Below are 24,692 nucleotides of genomic sequence, written 5' to 3'. Positions count from 1 at the left end.
AAACACACAATTTAATAACCCAGTCTTTAGTCACTACTACCTTCTGTTCCTTTTCTCATTCTTCCTGCCCAGATCAGCAGCACCAGAGATGTTTAATCCTAGATAACAGAGATACAATTTAAGAACCTAATCTCTCAGAGTCAATTGTTACAGCTGTAGACAGGAACATTTGTATGCAATCTCCAGCTACAAAAAAAACAAGGGCCATGATGATGTGAAGACCTGTAGCCTAACTGCTGTTGCTAATCAAAAGCTCCCCATAGCATTACTCCCCTAAGTATTTGTCCTGTAGGGTGAACTTATGCATCATGATGTTAAGTCTGACACAACTCCATACAAAAGGTCATAGACTAGGTCCTTAGCTGTTGAAGATTGGCATGACTCCACTAACTCCAGTGGAGCCACACTGATTTACACCAGCTAAGAACAGGGTATTTCACATCCTGCTGATCTCCATACAAATTTTGCTGGGCAGTAAGTATACACATGTGTTGTACTTCAGTGCCACAACACTGTAACCCATTGTGACATAAAGGCAGTGTTGGAATTCTTTACCAACCTGTTGGAAGGATGCAGCTTCATCTCATTCAATTCAATGCCAAGGATCAAGGTAATTCTTGTTTCTCCCAGGGCTAAACTGTGCTTTCTCTGACATCAGTATAAATCCAGGGCAATTCCAGTTGCTTTAGTAAGGTTACTCAGGCTTTGTGCTGGTGTTACTGAGAGCAAGGTCCTAACCACAGTATCATTCTTCAGTGAAGGGTGATTGTCAGTGGAAGGCTCAGAAATGACAGGCAAATCCTACCTTTCATCTCAGACATGATGAGTATTTTCACCTGGTGGAACACAAAATGCTCCTTCTGTGCAGGCACTCAGGAAGCTCCAAGTAGGGGACATCAATGCAGTTTCCTTTTAAGTGGAAAGGATCTGCCACTTTCTCCATTCAAAGTTAAAGGCAACGAAATGTGTCTGTAGATATGTCACTCAAAGTTTCCTTTCTCTTCCATTTTCCCTTCTCTTTCTAAGGGAGACATTAGCCTGGAGGATATACCAGCCAGGTGGGTATCTCAGTAGGTCCTGGTTTCATAGGAAATCCCCTGGCCTCCTCTGCCAGTTCAGTAGAAAACTGTTTCAAGACACTGCAAAATAGAGAGAAGCCACACTGCTCAATAGGAAGAGTGAAGGGATACGCAGTATTAAGGGCCCCAGAATCTCAAGATCTACTCATGTATTGCACCTCTGCTGCTGGATGCTTTCTGTTTCATGGAGACAGCCACTGGAAGTCAAATAGTTGGTTCCTGGGGATCTGAGTATTAATGTTATCTCCTCTCTGGGACATATTACTGTGATATGAAGTGCTATGGTATGAGCTCAAGAGCTAGGGTTGTTTATCTGGTCCTTAAACCAGCTGCTGTGGATTAGGCCCAAAGGGGAACTTATCACCAGGGATCCTAGCTTTCTCTGTTTAAAGACACAAAATTCTCTGATTAAAAAACCCCAAATCCACATTTTTGTACGATTAAAATGAAATACCACTATATGTATAGGTTTCATACTATATCTATATCTATATAGGTATCAGTTGAACATAGTGTTTTATTAATATACAGGGTCTTCATAAAGTCCTTGTGCACTTTTAAACTTTAATAACTTAGGCTGTAGGTAGGCTGGAAACAATCTGTAAATGGCATTTAAAAGCAAATTTATTAAAGTTTTAGGACAACTAGAGTACACAATGCTATACTTCATACGTAATAACAAACTTATTCTTAAATAAGATGGAGCTCCCTACCACTACGCTCTGCATATACGACAATTCCTAAATGACATTTTCCTAGAGAAGTGGATAGGCAGAGGTGGACCAATTGCTTGGCCACCTCATTCCATGAACAGCGCCTGCCCCTGGCAGCTAGGGCGGTATGGCTGCGCTGGCAGCGGTGGGAGTGCAGCGGCGGCAGCAGGAACATGGCGGTGGTGATCAGGGAGTGCTGCCAGCAGCGTCGGCCAGCAGCGATCACAGACTGCCTGCAGACACTGCCGGCGGTGTCAGTGGCAGGGTGGCGAGCGGTGACCACTCACAGGTGCCGCCGACATGTGCCTTTTTGTAGGGGGTGCACCGCCACGCTCAGGGGGTGCACCCACATGTGCCCCCTATGCGTCGCCCTTGCCTTGGTCAGCTGACCTGTCACCATTGGACTTCATTTTATGGGGACATGTTAAAAGTGTAGTTTGCTTGTCAAAACCACGTTCTTTGGTGGAACTTAGGGCTAGGATCACCCATGCAATTAGTGCAGTAACTCAAGAGCAACTTGGAAACGTTTTTAAGGAGCTGGAAGATCAGATTGAGCACTGTATCATGATGGATGGTGGTTATGTTGAAGTCTAGCATTGTGTACTCTAGTTGTCCTAAAACTTTAATAAATTTGCTTTTAAATGCCATTTACAGATTGTTTCTATCATACCTACAACCTGTTATTAAAGTTTAAAAGTGCACAAGGACTTTATGAAGACCCTGTATTTACAATTTTAAAGCAATTTGGAAACCTACCAGCATCTCAATCATTATAATAAAATAAATGCTAAGTACCTATATATTTTGGCTTTTGATTTGGGGTTTTTTTATCATAGAAAATCAGAGCTTCCCCTCCCCTCTCTGCTCACCAGGATGTAGGGTCCAGCTGTGACTGCCCCCGCACTGCTTTGTGGTGCTGAGCATCCCCGATATGCCAGTGACCTATCCATGCTGTTGCCCCTCACTCCCAACCCACAGCCCCTCTCCCTTAACCCTGCTGGTGCCCCTCACTCCTGACCTGCAGCTCCCTGCCCCTGCCAGTACCCTTCACTCACGGCCCCCAGGCCTTGGCCCCTGAGTGTGTGAGGAAGAGGGTGGGTGTGGGGGGAACGGGGTGTGTGTGTGAGGAAGGGGGGATGTGGGCATAGGTAATGTGTGGAGGGGGAGGGGGACACAGGTGACGCATCGGAGAGCATATGCCCCCCAGATTTCTGCACCCGCAGTGGGGTTCAGGGGTGCAGCCTGGTTAGACCAGCTCCAGGCAGGAGCTGCCTTCGCAGCTCAGCAGGCAGTACCTGACACAGGAGGGAGTGCCATTCCATGCCATCATGTCATGGCATTCCCTCCTGTGATTTCAAGTGAACATCCGTTTAAAGGAGAAAATCTGCATTTTGCCACATTTTTCCATGACAAATGGAAACCTGGATCCCCGCTTATCACATATGCTCACCAGTGGGTTTCAGTGGCCTGGTAGATGCTCCCCCTTTGTCTGGATCTCATTGACTCATGGTAGACTGCAGAGCATACAAGGAGTCTGCAACATGCAGTTATCAGGACTTTGTTTTGCTGCTCAATATTGGCAAATTATCTTTCCTAACTCTGAAGTTGTTGAAAGGGTAACCCTGGCTCTAAAATAATGGCTTACAGTTTACAAGAGACAACAGTGATGTATTAGTTAGAACATAGGTGTCAGGGAACCTGAATTCTATTTGTGATTGCCACAGGCTTATTCTCTGACCCAGGGCAAATCAGATTTCTTTATCTCAATTTTCTTGTCTGCCAAAAGACTGTAATGTTCTTTACTCATCCTTGTAAAGTGCATTGCACTGCTCAGATGCAAATGCCAGGTAGGTGCAAAGCACTGTCATTGTATGCAATGTATTTGGAATATGTTTCATGCAAAGTAATGTTCACTTCTTCAACAACCTATTCAGGTACTTGATAAAGAGCTGATCAAGATTGCATCTGCTGACCTTTGCCTTGGTCTTCAGCAGTGCACATGTAGTGATACATTTTCAGGAACATTTTGCAAATATTGTTTTGAAAAACAACAACCTTTCTGGAACCAGTAAAAGGTGACCAAGAAATAGCCAGCTCCTTCAGAGGGTTTAATTCTAAATAGCACACTACTCAGTGAAAGACTTTGCAAAGGTTCTCTGCAAAATTCAACCACATTTTTGTAGATGTTATTGGCCAGCTTTGCACAGGTGCTTTTCAGGCTGCTACCTAGAGGCATGCTTGTGCTGCTTTTCTTGCAAATTCTATAACATCCCTACATCATCTGGCTAGGATGATATAGTTGGGCATGGTCCTGCGTTGAGCAGCGGGTTGGACTAGATGACCTCCGGAGGTCCTTTCCGACCCTAATTTTTCTATGATCAATGTTAATTTGAGTGAAACACCCTTTTTGTGCCACTACTGGGATTTGAACCCAAGGTCCTTAAATAGTGAAAAAGAAAGCCCTCTACTACTTAAACTCAGATCCACTAGCTGAGGGTGTGATACCAGTTTGGAGAGGAAGCCACTTGAATGGAGCTTAGGTCTAAGGTTGGCCACTTTCAGCATGGTCTGTACCACTGCCACAGCTGCAGTCATCACTCCTCCCTTCAGTGAAACCACAGCCATTTCTCCTTGCTACCCAACTGCTACATGGGGAAAGCTGCTGTAATGCTGCTCTAGCTCTGCAGGGTAGATCAGATAGCTCCTACTCCTGGCTCCATGCTGTCCTAGAGCAGAATTTCAGGTGCAGTCAATTCTGCAGTACATTAGATTTCCCCTGGTTTTTGTGTGCCTGGGTTGCAAGAACTATGATTACAACCCAATCTTGTGCAGGGTGTTGTGAGGTAGAGCGAGAGTCCTTGCATCCTTCTAAAGTAGGAGTGGACAATTATATGTGTGGGAGGGCCACCTGGGCTTGCGGGTCAGTACCCCCTGCCCCCTCCCAACAGCTCACCAAAACTGCCTAAGTGGTAGATTACTAGATCAGCCTGGGGGTGCCAGATGGAACGAGCAGTCAGGGTCTTCATGGAGACTTATGGATTTCATAGACATTAGGGGCTGGAAGGGACCTTGTGAGATCATCAAGTCCAGCCCCCCTGCCATAGGCAGGAAGTCAGCTGGGATCAAGTGATTCCCAGCAAGAAAACTATCCAGATGTTTTTTGAAAGAGTCCAGAGCAGGTGCTTGCACCACCTCTAGGGGGAGTCTCTGGACACTCGCACCATAAAGAACTTTTTCCTTACTGTCACAACCCAGTGATTTTTTGTGCCTCGGCACTATGGAATTTCCTGGCCACATGAGAGCTCCTTTGCATGGCAGAGTGTTCTGCTGCAATTGAGAGCCTGCGTGCAGGAGAGTTCCCGCCAATTTGCAGTTTCCTTTGCAGGATGCATTTCTTCTTTGCAGCACAGAGATGCACGGTGCAAAGAGTTCCCGCTATTCAGATGCAAATTTGTGCCCCGCTATTGGCCAGTGCTAAATTATTCACACGTGGCGGCTAGTAATTGGCTCGCTGGCCGTTTAAAATTCCGCGCGACTTCCGCCCAAGTCGAAGAGCTTTGAGCACGCTGCAGAGTGCCTCTGAAGTTACCTGACTTGCAGCTGCCGATCGATAGACTGATCACCTATCGATCTTTCTTCCCGTCACCGAGCGCAACCCCAGACGTACCCCTTTCCCCGCCGGCTTCGAATTGCAGACGGATTAACTGGCTTGGGCCCCGCCAGCTGGAACAACTCGTGTGGTTGTTCTGATGACAGGACCACCTGCGTCGTGATTGCAAGCGGCGTGAGTAAAGTTTTTTACAACCAATAAGTTGTGTCTGCCTCTCCGTTCACCAGCCCGCCCTGACGTACGAGCGTACCTCGAGTCGGCCCTGGCCGTCCGAGACACTCACGTCTAATTTAAATCAGTCTTCCTGGAGTTTGTGGCTGTTAGACCTTGTTATCTATCCCTTGGGGAGCTCTGGTGAACAGCTGGAACTTCATCAGATACTGTGAACATAAACCTGCCTCTAAATTCCATTAGACGAACCCAGGACCCCTGCAGGCAGGGTGTGCTCAGCAGGGCAGATGAAATGGGGCAACAGCCAGGCAAGGAATGGCATCTGGGAGCAAGTCGGGAGGTGGAGCCATGGCTGGGATTGTGGGACAGTGACAGCATGGAGCTGGGGCCTGGGGCAGAGTTGTGAGCTGCTCTCTGCATGGCCCATTGCTGTCACCACCCCATGATCCCAGCTACATCCCCACCCACTCACCCCACTTCCGGACACTGCTCCTGGCCTGCCCTTGACCTCATCCCATCTACTTGGCTGATTGCACCCTGTCTGCAGAGGTGCCAGGCTGGTCTCCATGGACACCCTCCCCCCACCCACCCACCCACCCAGCTGCCTGCTCCGTCTGGCAGCCCTAGTGTTGGGAGCGAGATGGACGGGCTGGAGTGCCTGGGCTGGGTCTGGCAGTGACAGTGACACTGGCAGTAGCACTCTGAAGGAGCCACTGGTACTAGGGCTGTTGGGAAGCAGAGTCCGGCTGCCTTGCCAGCCCAGACCTGCATGCCCAGGGGCAGCGAGACTGGCCACACATGCCATGGCCTGGGCTGCCTCCCTGTACCTGAGTCAGGCAGGATCAGGGGACCTGCCACAAGCTGGATAAAATCCCTTGATGGGCTGGATCCAATGAAAATACTGTACTGAGGGATACTCTTAGCTGGACACAAACTGGCTGTACGGTTGAAATTAATGCAGACCTTCCCCACTCTGTGTACAAGGGTTTTTTAAGTTGCACCCAATGAAACTTTTGAATTCTAAGTTTTTTGGAAAAGCAACTGAGACTCATGCAGCTGTTTTTGCAAAGAGCTGATCACATCTGTTTGCGGAGTCATTGTATATCAATGACTGCTAACCAATAAGGAAATCTACAAATAAGTCTGGTGAAATCTCTTACAAAATAGTTTCAGCATAGTCTTTGGAAAATAAATTTATGGCACTCATCCAAGGATCTGTAGAACTGCAAGCCACCTGCTTACGTTCTGTACAAACAGGTGCAGAAAGATAGGACATGCGGCACACGCGAGCCTGGATTTCCATGTCTGGGAGTGTGTTCCTTGGGTCATCATCTGTACCTTCCCTCTCCCCACTTAAACAAATTGTCTGGCCTGTGTCTGTTAGTCTCTGAAGACTAGGGATGCTCATTTGAAAGATTGTCTAGGGCTTTTGAAACAATATTGAAACTTCCCTTGTGATAGCTGGAGGTCATGTTTTTTTAAACACTTAGATTCTTGCTATCCAGAGCATATGTTCTCTTATGTTCTCTTGTTATCTTTTAATTGGTTTCTATTCTAAATTTAATACCAACTGTTCATGCTGGCGGCAGTGGCTGCTGCTGCTTTTGGAACTGGGATGGTGCCTGTCAGCCTCAGAACTCGGTGTGTGAAGTCAGAACCTTTATTACCACTGCTATTTCCCACCTCCCCTCCTGGCTGCTCCCCCACCTGGCAGCTGCTGCACTCCAGATCTCTCCATTTCTTGTCTCATTCTTTGTTTGGCTCCTTGTTTTAATTCCAGATGCTGGGGAACTTGACAACCATGGTTACTCTTAAAAGCATAATTAGAGTTGAGTTCCATGTAGTATTGATCAGGCATGTGCTTTCCAAGGGAAGGATTTTGCATCTGTCATGGAGGTTGTCATAGTATCTTGCTGCAAGTTGCTGGGATGTGAGATAATTAGAAGCTAGAGGGAAGGCCGTTTTCTGTGACCAGTGAAAGGAGGGGGAGAAGTAGTGGGCTGCTACTTTCTTCCAGAATGGAAGTCTCTAACCTTCCATGGTACCTCTCTGTGCTCCTCCGGCAGTCTGAGAATGACCCTGTTGCCCATTAACAGAGACACATTCTTTAAAGCAGCGGTTCTCAACTTGCAGCCCATGGACCACATGCAACCCAGTCAGCATACTGCAGTGACCCTTGTGACATCCTGTTAAAAAAAAAGTAAAGATTGGTGCCCGAGTTTTGTTAGAGCCAAGGAGAAAAACTTGAGAAACTGCAGGTTCCCCTTGCAGGCTCGAAGTGGGCAGATCTGCTCCCCCCCACATGGGCTCCACTCCAGCCGTGCTGCCTGCAGCGGAGGAATGGGAGCTAGGCTCCGTGCTTGACTTCAGCTGCAGCAACTGCTGTTTCCCACGGGCAGCAGCTGGGTTTCGGGTGCTGCTGTAGGGTCGGGGAAGGGGGCTTCAGGCCCTGGCCCTTATCCCATAGCCCTGGCAGCTGGGGGCAGCCCACGTAACACATTAGAGCAGCTAGCCCTCCTGCTCTCTAGTGAGCAATATGACCTGATAGGGATCACAGAGACCTGGTGGGACTCCTCGCATGATTGGAGTGTAACTGTAGAGGGCTACACCCTGCACAGAAGGGACAGAGTAGGGAGAAAAGGCGGAAGGGTAGCTTTCTATGTGAGAGAGCAGTACACCTCTCTGGAGGCTGACACTGGCTCCAAAGATAAGCAGCTTGAAACCCTCTGGGTCAAGCTACAAGGGGAGGGGGCAAGGTGACAGAAACCTAACTGTTGGCGTTTACTACAGGCCGCCGAACCAAGGAGAGGAGCTGGATTTGGAATTTTCTTGAGAACTGACAGAGGTCGTGTGTGCAAGGAAGTGGGTTGTCATGGGTGACTTCAGTTACCCGAACATTGACTGGGAGGAACACTTGGCTAGGTCAGATCGCTCATGCAGTTTCCTGACTGTGATCAAGGAGCTCTTCCTGACCCAGGAAGTGCAAGGGCCAAACAGAGGTAATGTTCTCCTAGACTTGGTCTTGGCCAAGGGAGTTGATCTGGTGTGTGTGGCTTGAACATTGAAGGTAACCTGGGCAACAGCAACCATGAAATTATCAGGTTCACTGTCCACTGCAAGGTTGACAAATCAACCAGCAGGATTGAAGTCCTGGACTTCAAAAATGCAGACTTCAACAGGCTCAGAGCAATAGTAGGGGAGGTGATGCGGGACCAGGAAGGGAAGGCGAATGGGGTGCACAAAGAGTGGTCATTACTCGAGGATATGATCTTTGAAGCACAAACGAAAACCGTTCCTCCAAAGAGGAAAGGTAGCAGAAGGGCTGGCAAGCCCCCCAGGCTTAATAAGGGCATTGCTGTCCTCTTAAAAGAAAAAAGAGGTGTAGGCACAGTGGAAGCTAGGGATGGTCCTCGAGGAGGGCTATACAATAGTGGCCAGCACTTGTAGGGGAATGATCAGGAAAGCCCAGGTGGCACTGAGTTTAGGTTAGCCACAGGAGTCAAGGACAATAAGAAGTCTTTCTTTAGGTATGTAGGCAGTAGAAGGAAAACAAATGGAAGTGTAGGACCGCTGCTTAACACCTTGGCACAGCTGGTAACTGACATTCAGGAAAAAAATGAACTCCTGAATGCCCACTTTGCTTCGGTAGCTCACTGGACCACGGGAAAGTCAAGTGACATATGGGGCATAGGGGGCATGCTGGGAATGACAGCCTCCCCACTGCGGATGCTGAGCGGGTGCAGTCTAGAAAACCAGAAAAGCTAGACATTTATAAGTCAGCAGGACCAGATGAACTCCATCCAAGAGTGCTGAAGGAGCTGGCTGGGGTCATCGCGGAACCCCTGGCAAAGCTCTTTCAGAATTCGTGGCACACGGAAAATCCCTGAGCATTGGAAGAGGGCCAACATTGTGCCCATCTTCAAGAAGGAGAAGAGGGAGGACCCGGGCAACTATAGGCCAATCAGTGTAATCTTTATCCCAGGGAAAATCCTCAAAAAGCTCATTAAAGAATCTATGTGCAATAAACTCGTGGAAGGTAAGATTCTGAATGACAGCCAGCATGGCTTTGTCATGGGTAGGTTTTGTCTTACCAATCTCATCTCCTTCTACGACCAGGTCTCTCACCACTTGGACATGGGAGACAAGGTAGACAGTATATACCTAGACTTCCAAAAGGCTTTTGATCTAGTATCCCATGATATCCTTGTGGGAAAACTGAAAGATTGTGGGTTCAGCTGCTTGACGGTTCAGTGAATGGAAAACTGGCTACAGGATAGGACCCAGAGAGTTCACATGAACGGATCCGTGTCATCCTGGCGCAAAGTGGCCAGTGGTGTCCCTCAGGGCTCCATGCTTGGACCGGTGCTTTTCGACATCTTTATCAATGATTTGGATGGGGGAGTGAAAAGCTCACTGGCCAAGTTCGCGGACTAGACCGACTTATGGAGCAGTGTGGTCACTTCAGAAGATAGGTTGCAAATACAGGCAGACCTGGACAGGCTCAAGACTTGGGCAGATGAAGTTTAACACTTCCAACTGTAAGGTGCTCCATCTGCGGGGAAACGACCCTCAACATACATACAGGCTCAATGCTGACAGCTTGACTTGCACCATGGCCAAAAGGGACCTAGGGGTAATGACTGACCATCGCATGAATATGAGCTGTCAGTGCGAGGCGGTGGTTAGCAGGGCAGATAACATGATGGCATGCATCAACCAATGCATCTCGTGTAAAACTAAGGAAGCGATGCTCCCACTGTACTTAGCACTGGTGAAACCACGGTTGGAGTACCGTGCCCAGTTCTGGGCACCGCACTTCAGTAAGGACATGGAAAAACTTGAGAAGGTACAGAAAAGAGCCACCCGTATGATTAGGGACTTGCAAGGCAAGCCGTATGAGGAAAGACTGACGGACCTGGGCCTCTTTAGCCTAAAGAAGAGAAGGTTGAGAGGGGACTTGATAGCGGCTTACCGCTATATCAGAGGAGTGCATCAGGAGCTTGGTGAACAACTGTTCCCTAGGGCACCCCTGGGGAAGACCAGGACCAATGGATATAAACTCCTGGAAGGCTGCTTCAGGCTTAATACCAGGAAAAATGCCTTCACAGTCAGGGTGTCCAGACTGTGGAATAAACTCCCTCTAGAGGCGGTGCAGTCACATCCCCTGGAGGTTTTCAAGAGAAGACTGGACAGTCACCTCGCTGGGGTCACCTACCCCCAGTTGTCTTCCTGCCTAGAGCGGTGGGGCTGGATCCGATGATTTGCAAGGTCCCTTCCAGCCCCTAACAATCTTTGAATCTATGAATTGAGAGCTGCAAGTGTGGTCCACTATGGCAAATAGGCTGAGAACCACTGCTCTAAAGGACCCTAGCTATTCATCTGCCCCTTCTTCAGACTCTAGGTGCACTGAGTGAAGAGTGTCATGTCTGACCCAAGGGGGCAAGTTGCTGAGATATGAAGGAGCCAGATTATTTTTTCACCTTCTTGTACCATCTTCTGAAATCACTACTGCAGTACAACCCAAGAGTTCCTGCCTCCTAGGGATAAACCTTTCACCCCCTTTAGCCTCAAGGACATGGGAAGGGAATACAGGGCTGCTGAGCAGCTAAGACACTTGCTACTTCAGCAGGGGCTCTGCCTGCACTGACTTGTGTCCCTGTGTTTTCCCTCCCTGTATACATATTTCTTCTTTATCTCTGTGATCTTGGCACCTCATCTCTAGAAGAGGCCAGAGCTGACTCTGACAGCTCCTTCCCATTGAGACACCATAACAAGGTTGTTTTCCTAAGCGCCCAGCAGCCAGCAGTACCCCTTATGAGCCAGGTTTTCAGCAGAACTGTGCCCACTGGAATAACATCCTTTAGAGTAGTGTTTCCCAAACTTTTGCTACCTGGGGCACACTTTTCTTTCCAAATTAAAATTGGAGGCAGTGTTCACTCTTGCACCCTTTGTAATTCACTGCTGTAAAGATAGAAGTGTTTTGGAATCAAATCGTATTGAAAATCCGAGCCCTAGTACTCCATATGTGTATGTATATGTGTATTTTTCAAACCATATAACATATGGCTTCCCTGCCAGAGGAAATCATAACCGATACTGAGATGTACAGGTAAAAATAACACCACATACATTGTTCTTTAAGATATACCCATACTTCACAACCTCTTTAGCCTCAGGGCTGCCCTCCATAACATTTCTGCATGTTGTGGTGCCCCAGTAAAATCACTGAGAGAGATCTAAATTCAGAGAAGATATGGAGGGGGCCTGGAGGCTAAAAATATACTGAGAATTACTCATCTAGCTGGTGCTATTTAAGAGTGGCAGGGGCAGGAGCTCACCCTGCTCCATCTAGTGTCTGCCCTCTCCTGGCCCCTGGTTGGTATCTCAGGGGCCAGCAGGGTTACTCCTGCAGGATCTTACATGGCAGTGATTACACCTGTGAACCCTCCTGCTGTCCCTGGGAGCGTGGGAGGAGTGAAGGGGATGAGCCAGGCTGCAAAGCACAGCTCCCATCTATTCATCTGACCAGCCATTTGCCTGCTCACAGCAGAGCATGCTACTAGGAGTGTGTTTGGGGGGGAAGGAGGGTAGCATAGGGGCTGCCTGGAGGCAGGGATTGGTAGGGAAGGTAGCAGTAGTGACAGCAGTCTTCAGAGGAGCAGTTGCAGGCACTCCTGGAGTAGTTGGGACAGGTTTAGGGTGTCGGGTGGAGGAGAAGAGGATTTACCTTCTCACACAGGGGGATCTGAAAGCATGTTTCTGTTGCTCATGTGGCACACCAGTATGGCTTGGCACATCCTTTGGGAATCACTGCTTTAAAGTGTTTTGGAACCAAAGCCTTGGTTCATAAACCCCAGCCCTAGTACTCCATCCTGTGAGCCCCTGATCACTCCCGTCTCATTGGCCTGAGTACTGTGCAGGATTGGGCCTTTACTGCTGTTTCAGGGAGCCAGCCTGGCAGTCATAACTATGAGAGGACTTTCCACACTGCCTGCCCTGTTCAATAATGGGCCTGTTCAACTAGAGGTGTGGCAGGAATGGCTAGTACAAAGTATGATGCTGATTTTTGTGATGTGGGTGCTTTGGAAGGAGATCCTGTTTGTCTGTGTCCTATTCATCGAACTGTCTGTCTGTCTTCATTCTTCCGTGGCTTTCCTCAAGGTGGTGCCTAAGCACATCCCACATTATGAAGACTTTTGTCTCTTTTAGTTACCAAGTGTAGCAATACAATGGATGGCTTTTTGGCAGAGTGAGGAGAGCATTTGTAAGGAAAAAGTCCTCTGGGATCCAACTGATGAGCCAGGCACATGGAGACATTAAGGGGATCTGCTCTTGCTTACCTTCATGTGTCCATCATTATGTCCCAGTTCTGCCAAAAAGGCCCAACTTATTTAACCAATGCCATGTCTGTATTTCAGTACCAAACACACACACACATGCTCTGTCTGTTCAGGCAAAAGTGGCCAACTCTTTTCTAGTTCTTGTCCCCTGCCCTCACACACTTGTGATGGCATTCAGACATATAAATACATACATACACACATAATTTGGACCCAGGACCAGCACAAGCATGGCTATTTTCTGCCAGCCAGCTCTGTACCAGGGTGGCTCCTGACCTGAGCTTCGAAAGATGCATACCCCATTCATTTACCAGTGTCTAATGTGGATCTTGCTTAGAGCTTCAATTTTGCAATAGGCTAAGCTAAGTACCCAGTGGCTGCTGTGGAGAACAATGGGGAATGTACACACGCCCACGCCTGTACAGGAGACAATGAGAGCTGCTTTTGAAGATCTGGCACCACGTTTTCAAAGCTCAGCGGTGGGCAGAGAGCTCGCTCTTCCCCTTTCTTTTCAATCAAGATGTTTCTTTTGAAGATTTCCCCCCCCCCCGGTATTTTGGTCCGTTTCACCCCACGCAGTGTTATTCTATAGAAACTTTTCTTTAAAAGAGAGAGGCCCTTTTGCTTAATTCAATCAGGGTGGTGGAGATTGCACAGCTTTTGAGGTTGTTGGGTGAACTCGTATCTGACTGCACGCTTCAGCTTTTCTCTGCAATGTGATGCAGCTTGTCTCCCCGCAAGTGTGTTGCCTATTGATTGACTCAGTGGGTCTTTAAAACCACTACTATCATACAGTTAGTCCTAGGTTTGGAACAATACATGACTTCACAGCACCACCTTGCGTTTACTCTGCTATTTAGCTGTTCCATATGCTGCAACACTGCCTAGGTATAGACTCACCTGTTTAATTACAGGTAATAAGCATTACGGGGACAATTCAAAGCATGTTGAGATAGCAGTCTGAACTACCAGTTCCCCACCCACCATTGTATCTTTCTGCTAGTAAATCTTGACTACAGATATTACTGGGCTTGATGCCAGCAAGTGTCACAGATAGATTTCAGGAAGATGGAGAGGAATGCTTTTCAGGAGGCAGATTGATGTCACTTCATGTAAGTCCTATTTTTATTAAGTCATGGTGAAAATATTTGCATGGTACTACTCATTCATAGATCCCAAAATACTCTACAAAGGTTATGCCAGCATTGCTGTCTCCCATTTTAGAGATGGGAGATACTGGGCATGGCTACATGAGATGCTTTACTCAAGATTAGAGGAAATTACTGCACAGTAAGTGTTACCATCTACATGTGCAGACGCTTACTGCACAGTAATTTACTCTAATGGTGAGTAAATTTGCTAGCTGTAAATACAAACAGCAAATTATTCTCAATTAGTTACTGTGCCATACAGCACATGTAGATGGCTGACCGAGAGCAAACTTGCTCCCATTTAGCTGAGCAGCAGGGAGTGGGAGATTGCTTCCTGTTCCTGGAGGCTGCCTGCTGCTGGGGCATGCTCTGCCACTGGAGCCCAGGCAGGAGCAATGTCCTCGTGCTCCAGCAGCAGGGAGTTCCCAGCCCTGGCTTCCCAATTGCAGTTGTGGAGAAGGGGCTGAGAAGATTTTTCCTAGTTCCAGCTCCGTGATCATGGAGCTGTGGCTGGGAACAAACTCCCCAGTCTGTTCCCAGCCCCTGCTCTGTGCCCACAATCTCCCCAGCCCCCACCCCACAATTGCGGAGCAGAGGCTAGAAACTGTCTCAGTCAGGGTCAGGTCCCAACCCCATGCCCCGATCAAGTGATTGAGGCAGAGGGCTTGGAAACAGCTGTGGGGGAGGAGCAGGTCCCAGCCCCCCACCCCAATCTACTGGTGGGGCAGCTAGCAGTAAGTCCCTGGGTGGGCGGGGAATCCCCCACCAGTGGATCGGGGCAGGGGGTTGGGACCTGTCCCTCCCCTGCAGCTCTTTCCAAGCCCCCTGCCCCCAATTGGGGAGTCAGGGTCAGCAGCTCCCTGCTGCTGGGGCAGGGGGACATTGTCCACACCCAGGCTGTGGTGGCAGAGCCCGTCCTGGCAGTCCTGGCCCCGAGCTCTCTCCCAATCCCTATGCTGGCACCCATAGGGAGCCTAGAGCTCCCTCTGGCCGCTGCAGGAGGCTGGTACACAGCTGGAGGGGGCAGGAGCAGATTGCTGCCAGGAGCAGCAAATCTGCTTCTGCATCCCTGCACATGTAGATGCCTGCCCCAGGTGAGTATACTCTAGAGTAATTTTCTCTAAAATAAACCCACCCCGCAGTATTTGCACATGTTGTTTGCACTGAGGCACAGAGTTGTTTGTTCCAGAATACTCTGAGATGGGGCCAGATCCAAAGTTTTTAATTCCTCCAAGACCGTTTTAGGCTGGACATAAGGAAAAATTTCTTTACTGTCCGAGCCCCCAAGACCTGGAATAGACTCCCTCCAGAAGTGGTGCAGGCACCTACTCTGGACTCATTCAAGAAACGTTTGGATGCTTATCTTGCTGGGATCCTTTGACCCCCAGCTGGCTTCCTGCCCCTGGGGCAGCGAGCTGGACTTGATAATCTTTGAGGTCCCTTCCAGCCCTAAAGTCTATGAAAAAGTCCCCTTCCCTTTCGTGTCAGTGAACTCTGGATCAGGCCTCCAATTGCTTTGTAAGTTGAAAGGAAAGATGATGAGCTGCCCTATTCTGGCTGGAATGAGAGGTGCTGAAATGCTTGCAGTTGTTGCCTTTGAATCAACAGTGAACCACAAAAGAACCAACATTTTCAAGTGTCAAGCAGCAAAAGTCAGGGTTTCCCCTCATCTCTAACCTAGGAATGGCTCAGGGGATTCCTCTCACATGTAGAAACAAAATGGTTTTGGGGTGGGACCAAGCATAAGACATTTCAGAGGCATTTCAGCTCTAGAGGAGGGAACTCTGAGCCTGCAAAACAGGTCCGAAGGGAAACCAGAGCACCCCTGAACTCTAGTGTACGTTGCCCCCACATCTACATGAGAGAGCCTCTCTCCAGTGGATACTGTTATCACTGCAGGTGAAATACAGTCCAGTTGCACAAAGCCTGAGAACTCTGTGACTGGTGTGAACAGCAGCTGGGGAAGTGAAGTGACCCTGCTTCAGCCCAAGGCCAGGATGTGGTGAATTTGTGGGACAAAGGGGTTATGTCACTTGTTAGTAGTAGAGCCAGGAAGGGGACTTGGCAATCATGATTTCAAGCCTAAACATCAGTCAGCATTTTCTTTCTTTGCCTATGAATCAAACTGTGTATTTCTAACATCCTCACGGAGTTACAGGGTTTTTTGGGAGCTGTTTTTTGAGCTGTTGCTTTCAGGTTATTTTGTTCCTAAGGAGAACAGGAAAGAGGGCATTAAGCCCAGTGCCATAAATTAGTCTGATTTCCCAATCCAGATCCACCTGTTCTTATTTTACAGGAAATTCCCCCTCGGACGAGTCGGAGGAGCGGGAACGGGACCCCAAGGTTCTCACCTTCCCCGAGTACGTTGCCAGCCTGTCGGAGTCGGGCACCAAGCGCATGGCCGCCGGCGTCCGCATGGAGTGTCAAAGCAGAGGCCGCTGCCCCTCATCTTGCCCACTTTGCCACGTGACTGTGAGCCCAGACACACCGGCAGAGCCAATTTTGCTGGAGGTCACCAAAGCAGCACCTATCTATGAGCTGGTCACCAACAACCAAACCCAGCGGGTAGGGGCCCAGTTGCTGAGGGAGGGATAAACTAAAGAAGGATTGTTTATAGTAGGAGCATGGGGGCAAGAGGACTTCGTAGTTAATCCACTTGGGCCAAAGTTTAGATACCAAACCCCAGGGCCAGGCTCAACGATGCCAGCACTGAGGCATCTTGCCCTGTATCTTTGTGTTGCTGTTGTTTTGGGGGGGGTCTTGTCAGCTCTTGTACTTCTGAGTGCAAGCCCTGCATGGTTTGGTGCCTGTCTTAACATGGTTAACAACAAAGAGATGCTATGGCCCTGAAGGGATTAAGGGCAGGGGTTACAGACTGGCCACCTTGCCTCTTAGCCACTGGCCTAATCACTTACCGTGTTAACCCATGAGTAAGCCTGAAGGGGGTTTGGTATCTGACGAGTGGTCAGAAGTAGCTGAGATGCTTTCCTGGGACAGGAATCTTCCTTGCAGGGGGGTGTTCTCCCCTGCCAGGGGTGGAGGGATGCTGCTGCTCTGACATGCTGCTATCCTGCTATACTGAGTAGTACCACTGAAACTCGCTACCCATGGGGAAAGGTAATATGCCTGCTTACAGGGAGAAAGGTATCAGGCCTGTGGTTAGGTTCCTTCTGCAGACCCTAAACCCTTTCGGCTTCTGTCTTCACGTCTTTCTCTGCTGAGGTGTCCCAGAGCTCTCAGCTGGCTGGCAGTGTCTGCCTAGTGAGGGGAGGGGAGCATCCTGTGAGGAAGGCATTACAAGGGGTCCTATCTGAGCAGCACACTGGGTGGTGGGAGGTGGGAGTTCCTGCTTGCCTGGCTTTGACCCTCTTCTTTTCCCCCTCAGCTGTTGCAGGAGGCCACCATGAGCTCCCTCTGGTGCTCAGGGAGCGGGGATGTCATCGAGGACTGGTGTCGGTGTGACTCAAGCGCTTTTGGTGCTGATGGGCTCCCAACCTGCGCACCCCTCCCACATCCAGTGTATGTCTTCCATGCTCTGATTTGATCCCCATCCTTCCACCTTGCTCTGCAGAAGTGGTTGCTCTTTAAGGGGACAGCTGGTAAAGGGCCCTGATGTAAGGGACCATGGTGCTAGTCCAAGAAAGCGACAGCACTGAGAATGCAAGCTTTTCCTACACCACCCTGGGCGCATCTACATGTGTGATGGACTGCACGGTCATTTAGTACTTGCTTTACTAAACAGCTGTGCAGTAACCACCAGTATTGCACAGTCCCAATGTGGCACGGGTCATTTTCGATGCTACTGCTCAGTAGCATTGGCATCATAGTTCATGCTTGCCTATTCTAAGTTGCTGTATCAATGAGCTACATCGCTGTAGCTCATTGCTGTGACAATGTAGCATTTCATATACACATGCCCCCTGTTGATGGGCCTGAACCCTAATCTAGAGCAACTACTACTTGGCATAATGAGGAAGCTTTTTATGGCTCAGGTGCTGGGGGCTGCATTTCTCACTGTCGTGGAAACACACGCAGCATACTTTTGGGTCAGGTCAGCAGAAGCTTTTATTTAAAAGAAACTACAGCTGTAGGGGGGGATTCCAAAGTGACATGGATTTCCCAAGCACTTGGAAGGGGTCCCCCCCCCAAGAGCAAAATTAGGAGGCTTATATACTTTTTAACAGTTGCTTACAACTCATGTGATCATATAGTGAAATTAGCATGAAAAGCGGCTATAATATTACTTCATTATTTCTTTGCTGTAATCAGGATGGGAACTAATGGGGGAGGCGAGGTTAGTTCACAAACCTCCTTCTTGCACCTGGAAATCAGATTTGTACCTACTTTTTTGCTATCTTCAAGGCCGCGGTGAGCGAAGCAGTTGCAGAGGAGTTACAAAGAACAAACACTTTCTCTTATCTGTTCTACTATACAGAGCCAGCAATTCTCCACAAAGCGGTTATGTCATCTTATAACTAAAATAATCAAAGTTTAAGGCATATATTTTTTCTGATTCCACACTCACCTAGGGTTGGGTCATCCCAGAAAACTGTGGAGTTAGGAAGTTTTTACAGAGGGCAGTTATGCAGGATTCAGGGTGACATCTCAGCTTGCCTCAATTATAGCAGTACAGAATGTGGGAGTCAGTGCTGACAGCTTCTGTGGTCTCTTGTTATCATTGTAAAGGTGATAGGGCAGCTCCTGAGGAAACTCCCACTTCTGGATAAACTTACAGGCTGGATGGGGTGGGAGTATGCAGAGCACAAGGCTTTTGTAGGTCACTTTTAGCCCCACCTTCTGCCTTCAGTGCAGGGGCTTGAGTGGCACCCTGCAGTATGAAGCTCTGATCCACAGTTTCAAATGCAGCCCATCTTGGGTACCACAGGGCATGTCTTCACAGTAAAACTGAGGTGTGATTGTAGCACATGCTAGCATGCCCTAGTGACCTTGATTTAGCTAGTGGAATAGTTATAGCAGTGAAGACATGGCAGCATGGGCTTTAAGTCATGCTACTAGCAACCAGGGTATATACCACAGGATCCCTGGGTAGTTTGCTGTCTGGCTGCTCACGTGAGCCATTGGCCATTGCACCATGTCTCCAATGCTGTTGATACCTATGTGAGCTAGATTGAGCTAGCGCAGACTACAACCACATCCTAAGGGAGCAGTGACTGGGACTGTGGTATATGCTGAAGAGGTGTGAGAAAAGAGGAACGTGGGTGCCAGAGGTGGACAGGAGCTGCTGTTTAAAGAGCTTGACCTGTCATGTTTCCCCACTCCCTTCCAGCCTGAGGCTCTCCACAGTGCATGAACCCAGCAGCACATTGGTGGTGCTAGAATGGGAACACTCAGAGCCACCGATTGGAGTGCAGATTGTTGATTACCTCATCCGCCAGGAGAAGGTCACCGACAGGATGGATCACTCCAAAGTAGAGACCGGTGAGTACAGGTCAGAGGGGCTCTGGTCCTTCAGCAGCCGGTACTGGGCTTTACCCTTCTCAGAAGCAAGGAGAGGCTAAACCTCCTAGAAACCAATATGCTATTTTCCTGTTGCTTGAGGAAGACCTTTGCCATGTCAAGTCTGCATTTTACAGTGTGGTCTAGGCAGCAAAGGCTGCAACTGGGAGCAGGTGAATGCAGTGGCAAGCATTAGTGAAGCTATTTAGCACTTGCTTAACTTGAAACCTACAAGTAATTCCAATGAAGCCAGTAGCTAGACTCTGGCAGGAGTGTCCTCTATGTAGCTACCAGCTTCAGTTGGACTGGTTGTGGGCTTACAGTTAAGCAGGCAGATACTGAAGGGCTTTGCTGGGTCAGGGCTACAAGTCCCTTTTTTCATTTGTTTATATGACTTCCCATTTTCCTTTTGGCCTGAAATCTGCAATGCTTGAATGGTTTTGGAAAGTTGGAGGAAAATCCGTTCTGCCAGTTGAGCAACATGACACTGGAAAAATAGCCATTCCTGTCTCCCCTTAGTAGCAAAGTCACCACTGCTTTCCTCTTATCACCCATCAAACTTAGGTACCTGAAACTTGGCATGTTTATAGGCCACCCTGATTCATCTGTGAGCCTACTCAAAATGGGAAGGAGAGATAGGTGGTTGTGAACGGGTCCGTGTCCCCCAGCGCCCCCACTTCTGATGATGAAGACTCAGTTGTCCTACAGCTCTGGGTGTTTCTTCTCCTGCAGTAGGCCCAATAAAAACAGGTTTTCCTTTATCTGGAAGACTGCCACAGAACTCGCACCTTCCCCTTAGTGGCTTCTAACACAGAAATTCACCTCAGAACTTATGTTGCAGCTCAGGGTCATCGTGAGGCAGGAGGAGGGAGCAGCGTAAGCAGTTTTCTTACCCTTCCCCAGCTCATTTAGCATATTCTCACTTCACTTCCCCTCCATAGTTCCCAAATTGCTAATGTTGCATGGCAGGGAATTTAAGATGCACCAGTCCAAATTGGCCACAGTCAGCTTGTTAAGAGAGCATCGTCTCTTCAGCCCTGCTCCTGACCTTCTGGCTGAAGGCAGTGGTGGGAGCCTTGCTGCCTTTGCTCATTGCAGCTGGTGCTACTTAGTTCAGGAATATTCAAATCCTTCTGAGGTATTGGGCTCACTGGTCTGTCTTGTAGCTTGAGGTAAAACTCAAGCAGAAATTTGCTATTAATCCTTCGGATCCCTCTCCCATTCTCCTTGCTCAGCTCTGTACAGTTGGGATGGGATGGGAATGCAATTACTCTTTCTTCTTCCTTTCTTCTTCCCCTAGAGACGGTGCTGAGTTTTGTGGATGACATCATCTCTGGAGCCAAGTCCCCCTGTGCAATGCCAGCACAAGTGCCTGACAAGCTGTCTTCTACCATCTCCTTGATTATTCGCTGCCTGGAGCCTGACACCACTTACATGTGAGTTACACTCTGTCCAGCTGGCTATTTCCAACCTTGCACTGGTTGCCTCTGATTTGTGACTTCTAGCTTTTCTCCTAATTGTTTGGGGGGGGCGGGGTATGGAAAGCAGGTATGTTCATTCTCTGCCATTTCATAAGGCATGACCCCTCTCCTGGTTGGTGACTGTATCTGTGTGGCATGAGGGAATCCTGCTCCTGATACTGCTGGGCTTTTGCCTTGCCCACCCATGTGAGAGATGTCATGGCCATCAGGGTAGGGTTCACTTTGCTTTGTACAAGGTAAGGCTGGGGAGATCTGCATTCCCATCCTTTTTTTTTTACACCTGGATGATCTCTTCCAGCTTTATCTTATGTGATCTGACTGGACTCATGCTGTAACTTCCCTCCCCCCACACAAGCAGAGTCAAGTTATTCTTTCTGGTAAGCCAGCACTCTGCACCATGCACCCAGGCTCTTCTGAACTGGCCGTGCTACCAGTGCAGCAAGTGTCAGCCACTTAAGACACCTGCTTGAGCTAGGTGAAGTAACTAGACTCAGTAGGGATACCAAGTAGCTGGGTTTGGCATGTGCCTTCTGACTAGTTTCTTACATCCTGTTGGGCCTGCACTGCAAGGGAGCACACATCAGCTTGGGGAAGCCTGCATCCCTAAGAGAGAAATGCCTCATGTTTTAGCATGGCCTCTTGTTTGCCTAAGTGGTGGTAGTTGTACACATTTCTCCAGATGGGCATCTGCTGTAGGCAGGCATGTGTATGTGCATGTGAAAGTCCAGTCTGCTTGCTTGCTCTGAGATGTGATGATATCTTCGTCTCTGCCTCTCCCACCAGGTTCACACTTTGGGGAGTTGATAACACAGGGAGACGTTCAAGGTCAAGTGATGTGACAGTCAAGACCCCATGCCCCGTGGTAGATGATGTGAAGGCTCAAGGTAATGGTAAAGATACTGCAGGGGTGGGCAAAATACGGCCTGCGGGCTGGGTCTGGCCCACAAGGCCATTCTATCTGGCCTGCGGGACCCCTAAAAAAAATGTAGAAAATTAATATTTCTCTGCCCTTGGTTCCTGTCAAATGCGGGGGGGAGCGGCCCCTCCCCGCCCACGCCTGGTGCCCTGCGCTGCAGCTGCTTGCAGCCCGCATGGGGCTGCCTGTACCCCCTCCCCACAGCCCCCTGTGGGCTGTGAGCGCCTGCAGCAGGGAGCTCCGGCCATGGGGCGGGGGAGGGGCCACTTTTCCCCACGCTCAGCACAAGCTTCCCTGCTGGTGAGCAGGGGGTTGGGGCTGAGCGCTGCCCCCCACCTGTACCGCAGGGCTGGGGAGCACTGGGAGTGAGTGGGCAGGGAGCCAGCGGGAGCACGGGGCCCACACCGGTGTCCCGAGCCCAGCGCCAGTGGAGCCCGGAGCAGGGTGGCAGGAGCACGGGGTCCCAGCTGGCAGGGGCTCTGTGGAGCTGGGCCAGCTCCTCCCTCCCTGCTAATGCAGGCCAGCCCGGCTCCACAGACCCTTGGCGGCCTGCGCCTTGCTCTGGGCCCCACTGGTGCTGGCCCTGGGACACTGGTCCCAAGATGGTGATCGGGGGGGGGGCCCCTGTCAAGGGACAGGGCACCTGTCAAGGAGTGGGGCTACCCATGCGGCCCTTGACAGCCTGCCAAAACTGGGTAAGCGGCCCTCCGCCCAAAATAATTGCCCGCCTCTGATATACTGGCTATCCCTTATAGCACAACCCAGGCCAGAGATGCCTTCTCTTAGCACCATGGGACTGTAGGGTAGACTACAGTCACTGCACTCAATATCATCTAGAGTAAGTTACATCTATGCCCTTGCTTTTTGGGCTAGTTGTAGAGAAATGCCAAAACAAAAGCCCTGGGTTTGAACAGCCCTTAAGCTGGGTAGAATCCAGGACCAGGTCCAAGTTGGTTCCACGTGCATGATGGGCAAAACTGAAGCAGAACCCACCTCTCTCCCACATTGAATATTGGCTATGTTTGCATCTAGAGTCAAACCTTTTGGCAGAGACATGGGTTTGATTCCTGGACACACATATAACTATAGCCATTGAGGCACCAAACATCTGAACTTGGTCTGGCTTTTGGACTCTGTCTCAGCGGTCTAAAAGAGGGATGCAAGTTCTGGGCAGGTTCCACTCTTCCATACTCCTGCCTACGTGTATGTGTCAAAGGTCCTGGTCACCTCTCACACGTGCACCATGATGCAGAAAGATCGACGGTTGCCTACTACTACAATGAATCACCACCTTGGGGCTCTGGTGACTGTTTTCTTATGGATTATGACATATGTGGTTAAATCTTGGCAGAATTACAATCTGAGGTTGCCTGGCTGTTCCTCCATTATGCTTACTGAGACAGAGGCTGTTGTAATCATCTTGGTTCAGCTAGACTGAGCCTTCAGAAAGGCAGCAGGGGTCAAATATGCTTGCCATTTAGGAGGTAGAATATATGTATTTGTTTAAACATCCCCTCCAGGGTGGTTGGGAATGAGATGCATTATTCTAAGTGGCAATGAGAATTAATCTCAAACCATACCAAGGCCACATTGACAGTATAGCACCACCTCTGCTCGTATTAGACAGCATCCCAAAGGGTATGACTGGTATATGAGTACTAAAAGTATCTGCAGTAAAAAAATCCAGAGCACACAAGCTTCAAATGTACTAGGATTGCTGCAGTTTTGGAGGCATAAACCAATCTCTGAGTGTTGGGAGTCAGGAGACAGGGTTCTTACACTGTCCTTCAAAGATCTGGTTCTGGTAGTTGTCAGAGATGAGAAACTGGATGAGACTGACCACAGGCCTTATCCAGTCTGGGAAGTCTGTTCCCTTGTTCCTCTGTTAGGATGCATTCTGTTGATACAGTGCAAACTACAAGACAGTGGGTGGATTCCTGCTCCTTCATATTGACGGAAATTTTGTCATTGACTGTAGCCAGGCCAGGATTTTGCCCAAGGGGCTTTCCTTAAAAGCTGAGATGCTTGATGGTGCATTTCCTTCTTCTATATTAAGCACATTGAGGGCCCTTTCCATCTTTTTATCCAGAAATAGCAGACAAGATCTACAATCTTTTCAATGGCTACACCAGTGGTAAAGAGCAACAAACAGCTTACAACACCCTGCTGGACCTGGGTTCACCCAGCCTGCACCGGGTCCTCTACCATTACAACCAGCATTATGAGAGCTTTGGAGAGTTCACCTGGCGATGTGAAGATGAGCTAGGACCCAGGTAAGCCAGTAAGCCATGTTACTTAGAACAGCAGTTCCACTTCACTCAATACACATGTTAGAATGCCCCACATCACTAGTTATCAGTAAGAAGGTTAAATCTGGCAAATGGACAAGATCAGCAGAAACCGATCTTGACTGTAGACAAGCCATCAGCTGGAATTCCACCATCTTTCCCCAATCTGCCTTCAGTTTATCTTTGTAGATTGACTTGGCTATTTTCACATGATGAAGAAACAGAAGGGATGGGAGGAAAAGACAGCCAAGGGACCCTCTTTTCCACTCATATTGTGGCAACGGTTGCTGCCAGGGGAAAACAGAACATCCTGAAAAAATAAATGCTGAAGATTTCCTGAACTAATTCAGAGGAGACTGTTCCAGATGTGAGGGGAATGGAATGTGTCTGGGAGGCTGTTCCAAAAGGCCTGAGTAGTGGGCAGTACAGTATGGAGTACGGTGGGAGGGGAGCAAGAAAGGGCAATTAAAGCAACTTCAAGATGGC

At 49.0% G+C, this 24,692-nt stretch overlaps 1 protein-coding gene across 1 annotated transcript in view; it reads left to right on the top strand.

The window, feature by feature from the left end:
* The window catches only part of ASTN1 (astrotactin 1), a gene marked incomplete at its 5' end in the record, with an annotated part of 224,136 nt that overhangs the window by 192,938 nt on the left and 6,506 nt on the right, over positions 1–24,692 (top strand). The window contains 6 exons of the mRNA XM_025214997.1: positions 16,361–16,629; positions 17,450–17,583; positions 19,352–19,503; positions 20,822–20,957; positions 21,786–21,886; positions 24,008–24,191. Of these exons, the coding sequence (XP_025070782.1) occupies positions 16,361–16,629; positions 17,450–17,583; positions 19,352–19,503; positions 20,822–20,957; positions 21,786–21,886; positions 24,008–24,191 (976 nt within the window). The remainder of the gene's footprint in view (positions 1–16,360; positions 16,630–17,449; positions 17,584–19,351; positions 19,504–20,821; positions 20,958–21,785; positions 21,887–24,007; positions 24,192–24,692) is intronic.

Source organism: Alligator sinensis, unplaced genomic scaffold, assembly GCF_000455745.1.
Source record: "Alligator sinensis unplaced genomic scaffold, ASM45574v1 scaffold899_1, whole genome shotgun sequence".
Taxonomy (NCBI): domain Eukaryota; kingdom Metazoa; phylum Chordata; order Crocodylia; family Alligatoridae; genus Alligator; species Alligator sinensis.
This window is presented reverse-complemented; position numbering and strand designations above follow the sequence as displayed.